This window comes from Balaenoptera borealis, assembly GCF_965194805.1.
Source record: "Balaenoptera borealis genome assembly, chromosome: 5".
NCBI classification, from domain to species: Eukaryota; Metazoa; Chordata; class Mammalia; order Artiodactyla; family Balaenopteridae; genus Balaenoptera; species Balaenoptera borealis.
The window spans coordinates 59389512-59397918 of record NC_138862.1 but is presented as its reverse complement, the minus strand read 5'-3'; the positions used below and the strand labels follow the sequence as shown (position 1 = coordinate 59397918).

Sequence of the window (8407 nt, the reverse complement as noted above, 5' to 3'; positions counted from 1 at the left end):
AGAAATGAAATGGGAATGTTGTCATAATTAATATGCTCAGTGTGCGTTTTCTCTGGAGCATCAGACAGTCAGTTGAAACAGTGCAAGCATGCTGAATGGGTTTCCTGCTTAATATAACTGTCTCTGCTAAGCACTGACAAATTACAGGGACTTAAATGCAACAGGATCTCATCCGACTTTCCGTTCCCTGACCTCCCTCCTTCTTCTTCTTCTCTAACCACCCCTTCCCCTCCCCTTGGCCAAGATAGAGAAAGAGATAATGCCCAGCTCTGTTTGCAATTAAATGATTTTCTTTCTTTCTTTTTTTACTCTGCCCTCCACTTTCCGTCTTTTGACCCTGCTGCCTCCCCGAAGTGGATTGCACAATGACATGGAGAATGGGACCCAGTTTTACCATGCTACTGGCACTGTGGCTGGTGTGCGGATCAGAACCCCACGCGCATGCCATGAATAGAGGGAGCCACGGAGGGCAGAAAGCGCCTCCGGTTTCCCCCGTCAACAGAAGGCCAGCTCGGTTACTGAGGCACACGGGGAGGTCTCAGGGAATTGAAAGAACCACTCCGGAAGAAGCAAACCGCCAGCCTCTCCAAAGAAGGAGGAGCGTACCGGTGTTGAGAGTGGCTCATGCCACGGCACCGTCAGCCTCCCTGGGTATCCACGGCGCCCCAGTGAGAACTGAGCGGAGACCGGCAGCCCGGAGCTCTCCCCGTGAGATGGTCCGAGACGAGGGGTCTTCAGCTCGGTCAAGAATGTTGCGCTTCCCGTCTGGCTCCAGCTCTCCCAACTTCCTTGCCAGCTTTGCAGGGAAGAATAGGGTGTGGGTCATCTCGGCCCCCCACGCCTCGGAAGGCTACTACCGGCTCATGATGAGCTTGCTGAAGGACGACGTGTATTGTGAGCTGGCGGAAAGGCACATCCAGCAGATCGTGCTTTTCCACCAGGCAGGCGAGGAAGGAGGCAAGGTGCGGAGGATCACCGCTGAGGGCCGGGTCCTGGAGCAGCCCCTGGACCCCAGCCTCATCCCAAAGCTCATGAGCTTCTTGAAGCTGGAGAAGGGCAAGTTTGGCATGGTGCTGTTGAAGAAGACGCTGCAGGTGGAGGAGCGCTACCCTTATCCGGTCAGGCTGGAGGCCATGTATGAGATCATCGACCAGGGCCCCATCCGCAGGATAGAGAAGATCAGGCAGAAGGGTTTTGTGCAAAAATGTAAGGCCTCCGGGGTAGAGGGCCAGGTGGTGGAGGAGGGGAACGATGGTGGAGAGGCAGGAAGGCCAGGCCTGAGCAGTGAGAAGAGGAAAGGGGAGCAGAGGAGAGCACAAGTGCTGCCAACCAGAGAGAGTCGGCTGAAGGTGATGAGAAAACCGGCCACGGCTGCGGGGGCCCCTCCTCCACCGCCCACAACCCCACGGGCCACCACCCTGCCTCCTGCTGCAGCCACAGCAGTGACTCGGGCCACCTCTCGGGTGGTGACGGTAACTGCAAGACCTACAACCCCCACGGGCTTTCCGATCACCCAGAGGCCCTGGACCCCCCGGGTGCACCCTTCCTCGGAGCCTCACAGGGCCTCCGCAACAGCCGAGGTGGCCACTGCCAGGGGGTCCGTGGCCTCCAAGAACCTCTACCCTCCACCCAGGAAGGAGCAGCCCAGGGAGAGGCCGCAGACCGCCCGGAGGCCCAGCAAGGCCACCAGCTTCGAGCGCTTCACGGCTGCCCCTCCCACCACCGTCTCCGAGCCCCGCACCAGGGCTGGCGCCGGCCGTTTCCAGGACAACCGCACGGACAGGTGGGAGCACGGCCCCCGGGACCCAAATGTGGGGCCGGGTGCTCACAAGCCAGCGAAGGGGAAACCTCCCCAAAAGAAGGCCCGGGACAAAATCCTTAGCAATGAGTACGAGGGTAAGTATGACCTCAGCCGGCCGACCGCCTCTCAGCTGGAGGAGGAGCTGCAGGTGGGGCATGTTGCCCCCAAAAAAGCGAAGGAGTCTAAAAAGCACGAAAAGCTTGAGAAACCCGAGAAGGAGAAGAAAAAGAGGGTGAAGAGTGAGAAAGCAGACAAGTTACTCAAGAGTGAAAAGCAAGTGAAGAAGGACAAGGCTGAGAAAAAGAGCAGGCAGGAGAAAGAGAAGAACAAGAAGAAGAAGGCGGGGAGAACGGAGCAGGACGGGCACCTGAAACCCACAAAACACTTCACTCAGAGTCCCAGGAAGTCGGTGACCGACCTGCTGGGGCCCTTGGAAGGCAAACGAAGGCTCCTTGTAAGTAATCTTCTCCTTGGCATTGTTCTGGGGGCCGAGGCAGTGTTAGGGCTTGGTGTGTTAGTTTTCTAAAATCGCATTGTTGGATGGCATCCTGTGGCTGAACAGGTGCTATGTCAGGAAGATCATGAGGTTTGTCAAGGAAAGCCAGCCAGGCCAGTGGTTCCTTTTGGTTAATATATTCTATGAACCTCTATCCACACAGACCCACAGCCCTAAGTACAGAATCAGTGACTGGGGGATCTTAGCCATGAGCCCAGGGAAGCACCTGTACTCAGCTTCTTCCAAACCCATCAGACCCATCCCCACTTTACTGCTCTCTTCCACAGGACAGTGGAAAGATACACAGGAGGGTACCGCTCCCTTTTGCCAAGTGCGAAGAATAAAAGACTACCTAAAGTGGAATGCACTGGCTGTGGTCACAATTTAGGAAAAGCGTTTCTCTCTGCATGAGCTTAAAAACTAGAAGCATGTGTATGGGTAAATGGCAGGTGTCCTCCTTTCCCCCCTAATTAGGTATATATCAGCAATTGGAAGACTCAAAGGGGAAAGTAGGGCAGCCTGGGTGGGGAGTGGGTATGACGGGAGTGGGGAAGGGTCCTTGTTGGTCTGCCCTCACGAATATACTTTTAAAACCAGCTGGCTAAAATCTTCTCCCCTAAAGGCTGCCTCCCCCACTGCTTTGCCACCGTCCAAAGAATGATACCAGAACCTAGTCAGACCCAAGAGGGCTTTGGACAGGAATAAGCACCATCTTAAACGTACAGACAATTCTCATCAGTGTAGAGAACGGCTCCTCTTCTCTCAATGTCTCCTTGCCCCTATTTTAGTGCCCTTCCAAGATTTTGCCCCTAGCTTCTTAATGCTACATTTTACTCCAGGCTGTCTAGGAGGAAAAGGGCATAATGCAGTTAATTCAGAGAAAAAGATCAGCAAGTTGATGTTGGGTAACCTGAGTCAGGAATAATTCTCTCAGCTAGCTGGGTGGAAGGGAGCTGTCCCATGCCATTGAGGACAGCATCTATCCTGCTGAAGACACAAGGTGACTCCATGCCCTGCATTCCTGCCACCGAAAGAGATGGCATCTTTTAGAGGGTCTTTTAGTTTTTCCAACTAAATTTGGATTAATGGTCTGAGCAAAGTGACTCTGGTGTCCATGTATCTTTAGTGGTTTCAAAAAGTTAAATGTGCATTTGAAATGTTATTCAGAGCAGAGTCCCTTGTGATATTTATCATGGGTGGGGCATATCCCCAGATTCTCTTAGCTATTTCATCCATAGTGTGTGTATCTATGCATTAGAACAAAGCCTAAGTTTTGGTTGATTCTACAGGTTCATGTGTGTGTGTGTGATGTGTGTGTGTGTGATGTGTGTGTCTTTTTATATATTTTTTGTATGTTGTTACCTCGTTTTTCACCAGAGCCTTAAAGTAACTATATAAACTTAGGTTAGCAGAGGATAGGCTGACTGTTAGAGTAGTTTAACAGCTGCTTGGTTATTCCCAGAGTACACAGGTTTCCAGTCAGAACCAGAAGAATCACTGATTTCAGAGTAGAATTCTACCTAGTACAGAAACTCCGGGGGCAAAGTGTTCTCTTTGGGGTATGGGAAAGCATTAGTAGTGTGCGCTATTGCTCTCTTCCTGAGTACCTGGGACTTTGTCCAGCCTACTAAAGCATATCACCCAACCCTGGCCATTTGGCCAGCAGGGCAGACATAGTGTTCCTCATGGTCAGGTTTTAACCAGGGGGGAAATAATCATGGGTAAAATGTCAGGATTGTAATTGTGCACCCATCTGGCAAATACTTCCACTGCCCCTAGCTTGTGAGTCAGAAGAAAGGGGTTTTCATACTATATCCCTGATATTAGTCATGCCTTTCATTTCTCTCTCTTTCTCTCCACTCCCTTAGTCAGGGATTTGAAAGCCCAGCTGGGTCTTTTCTGCTTTTAACAGTATCCCTGATCATAAATTTCTAGCAAATGAAACTCAAACGACAGGTTCTGCTGATGTCATGTGAGGCAAAACAGAAACCAGCTGGGCTTGCTCATGGCAGGGTTGCTCTTTGGGGTTGGACAGAGAACCGGGATTGTTATTAGAAAGAAAATACCAACAGGAGGCATTTCAGTCCCACGTGTGCTCAGCTGATGATCATATCGGAACTGTGTTCCCTGAAGAGTAAGGATGTCTAAAATAAGAATGGATTAGACAAGACTTGATGAAATAAACACAACATAAAGTCAAAAGATGGAGAGAAAAGTGTCTTTTTCACCAGACAGAGAGGAGACCAGGGTCTCTGGGTGAAAGGTTTTGCTGGTGCCATTTATCTTTTTTCCATTCATTTTTCCCGTCAAGCATGGCTGACGTTATTCAGGAAGTTTCAGTGATTCAATTAATATTCATTAAGGCTCAGCAGCCTCCAAGCTGTTAAAGTACAGCTGACAACATAGCCCTCCAACTGGCCTCAGCCTAACCCGTGTGCTCAAACTGAAATGAGGTTTGCATTCCAAGAAGTTATGCTGGCCTTTTAGCTCACCTTTCCAGATTCTCAGTAACTTGGTGCCCAACTACAGTTAACCTACTGCTTTGCATTTATTTATAGCATTCTTTAGATGTGAAAACATCACATAACTGCTACTTAACTACTTAGAGAAACACTGGCAGAGATGGTATAGGTTATGGTCAGGTGAACAGCATCCTAATGGTCTTCCAAAGGAGCTGCAGGTAGAGCCAGGTGTCCTATTCTTAGGGCAGAGGTCAAGCTTCCAAACCCTCTGCCTCTCAGCCTGTCAACTGAAAGGGGCACATCCTGCAAGGTGCTTTGCTGAGACTGTGGATTAATTTTCACAACAGTCCCATGAGGAAGGACTAATCAACTCCATTTACAGAGGAGGCAACAGAAATTTAGACAAGTTGAGAAGTTTCCCAAGGTGTATAGCTAATACGTGACAAAGGCAGAATTAGAACTGGGGTCTGTTTGATTTTTAAAACTGAGGGTCAAACCACTTCCCCGTTCTGCCTTCCCATGGGTGTGAGCTTATCATGGGCATATGCCATAAAGAGAAGGGGAAACTGAGAAATGAACCTGTTCGTTAGTAATACGGATGTTTTAAAATTCATTTTCAACCTTGAGTTACTCATGTAAAGGGTGAGGTACACCAATTGTCAACATTTTGTGTTGAGCACCAATGTAGAGTTTCTGTCTTTAATACCCAGCTAGTTCTTTGCACCTCAACTCACCGGCTTTCCACACAGTCAGTGGAGAACAATAGATTGAATTCCAGTTAATCTAACCCCTCAGACTGGTTGGTGTTGGTTTGGGGATGACAACAGTGAGAATATAGATGCGTTGTTTATCACTAAAACACTGGACTCTGGAGTGTAGCTGAAAAGCCATCATGTTGTGCCCTGAGATCTACCTACTGGTCAATGAGCAAGAGGGCTCATCACGCCACAGTACATAGATTCAAGTTCAAGTTTAAGCATTCTTTGGAGACTGAATCTCCCGTAATTCAAGTACGTTAATACTTTTAACCTTACCTCAGAAATTTGGATATTGGGACAACAATCTACTTACTTGGTTTAATTTTAGAAAAGGATATAAAGCTCCGGTTTACTAAGGCAGTCTACCAGCTGGGATGCTATTTGTCAGAATCCTGTCCTAGTATTTTGAGCTTAGCACAGTATTTGGAATAAGTTGAAACTTAAAATATCTTCCCCCTGACATCTTCACATTCCTGTTTGTGCCCTTTACTTATGCAACCTGGCTTCATTATACTCTGAGGCTGCTTGTGCCAACACACCAGTGGGAACAGAAACATAAAAAAGAACAACACAATTCTAAATTCACTTTACATGCCCTAATTTATCACCACTGAACTGGAAAGAGGCCAAGTGCTAGACAATAATGTTCACTGAGAAGTGCTAGAACGCTCTCTTTAGGAAGCGGGGACTGGATACCATTTTAAACACTGTTCGAAGTACTGCCACACTAGAAAATGAATGGGACGTAGATGTCAACACACAGGGAAAGAGTCGCTGAAATACGTTTAGATGATCAGCCTCTTTTACTTTCTGTGCTGCAAACTCGAGGAGCAGATTGAACGTAAGGGAGAGTGTCTTTACCAACGGTTCATGGGCTGCACCTAGACTTTCATAACCAGGGAACCACTCCTCTGGCTGGAATGATCTGTGTAGCCTGAGGAACGTGGGCCAGAATTGTGCTTCTACTGTCTGCACGGCAGTGGTGGGGCTGTGGCTTCAAGTGCCTTGAAGAACGGATCCTCTGGTTGGGGAGATATGACATAAACATAAAACAAAGTGGTAAAAGGAAAGACATAAATTTCAGATGAGCCGTGCAGACAATAAGAACAGTAATTAAAAGGAGAAAGCATTGTGGGCTAGAAGACACTTTAAGGAAGATGCTGCATTTGAAGAATGACTCAGATTCTGATAAGGTGGAAGGGTGGGGAGGACTTTCTGGGTGAGAAGGGTGACATGGGTGAAGGCAGAGGAAGGAATGTGAGTGAATTATTCAGAGGCAACATACATCTATGATGCTCTGGTGCACGCAGCCTGTGTATATATTATATATAATATATATACTAATATAATATATATACTAATATATATGCTTGATTCTCACTGCTTTATGAGTTCGTAGGGAAGTTGTTCCATAGTAAAGGTGAGAAAACTAAGGTTCAGAATGTTAAGTGGCCTTGTTGAGGTTACAGAGTAGCCAGGGGTTGAACTAGGGCTAAAATTCAGGCCTTCCAATTTTGACTGCAATCACCCTTCCTCTGTGCCACTCTGCACAGATTCCTCTCATTTCACAATTTAGGCCGGTCTGGCTGCAGCGTGAAGAGGTCACGTAAGGGAGGAATATGAGGAAAGTTAGCTAGAGAAAGCCCGGGGCCAGGTTGTGGAGGGCTGGAAGCTAGGAAATGAGTCATGCTAAATGAATGTCACCTCACGGGTGGGTTAAGGCTTCCTTGGGCAAAGGACCTGAGGTGAAAGTAAACATCAGAGCCCTTTATTTATTTAAGTACAGTTCCCACTGGGTATCCAGGGCCTAAGGCTACTGTATTCAGAGATACATGGGAGAAGCTGCCAGGCAGGGGAGAATGAGGTTCTATTTGATTACATGTTCTCTGAATTCTCAATTATGCACAAGGGGGAGAAAAAGACCAAAGGGGGCTTTGAGGACTCTTAAAATCCTGTCATATCATGGTCTGTCCATGTACTGTAAGGGTCCATGAATGGAATGGAGTCTATGTATGGATTTGAAGTTACAGAGGCAGGTAATTATCAGTCATCTGGCATATATTCTAAATATGGGCCTATCCTTCTTTTAGAACAGGGAGTGCAGAATCATTACCAGTAAATCTTACCTTCGTTTTTTTACTCTTTTGTGTTCTCACTTAAACATTCATTTTATTTATTTTAAAATAGTGTATCTGTGAACAAAAAAAAAGCCAGAAAGAAAAACCTAAAACACACCAACGAAAAACAAAACTCCTGGATATGGGCTACCATGAAAACCTAAAGAATTATTTTCAAATGTCATGTAGCTAATTAAAAAACTAACAAAGTGAAAATACCATCACTATATCTTTTTATAGCCACCTTAAATCTTTTTTAAGGCTAAGTAGGAATCAATGAATAAATAAGGGGAAATTTTATTATTTTCCTCTTGGGAAATTATTTTTCTAAAACAAGCATTTCCTACTCGCCCTGTCCATCTGAAGAGGTATATAAACACAAAATCAAAAATAATGAAATCATGTCTATTTAAGATAAATAACAATCTGAGAAAAACGAAACAAAACAAAACTTCATTCCGGAAAAACTTTGTTAATGTTCCACTCAAAAGCTATTGAACTCATTTTGATTTCCATGAGGGATAGTATTTTCTCAAGCACAGAGAATTCTTAGAAGGGAAAGCCTGCAGGCAGCAATAAACACGTCTCTGACGGAGCAAAATAAACAGCAGGATGAGCTGGGACCAGATTTATTACCATTTTGATAAAGTATTCGATAAAGAGGTTAACAACATGGTGACTTTCCCTCTGCAATATGCCGAGCTAATAGCCACAGACTTAAGAAATATTTTATAAGGTTAGATGGGTAAGTAGAAAAGTGGTTGACAAATTTG

General features: G+C 46.4%; 1 protein-coding gene across 1 annotated transcript in view; it reads left to right on the top strand.

The window, feature by feature from the left end:
- The window catches only part of CCDC80 (coiled-coil domain containing 80), a 32847-nt gene that overhangs the window by 894 nt on the left and 23546 nt on the right, over positions 1-8407 (top strand). Inside the window, exon 2 of the mRNA XM_082394666.1 lies at positions 355-2255. Coding sequence (XP_082250792.1) covers positions 366-2255 — 1890 coding nt within the window. The 5' untranslated portion in view covers positions 355-365. The remainder of the gene's footprint in view (positions 1-354; positions 2256-8407) is intronic.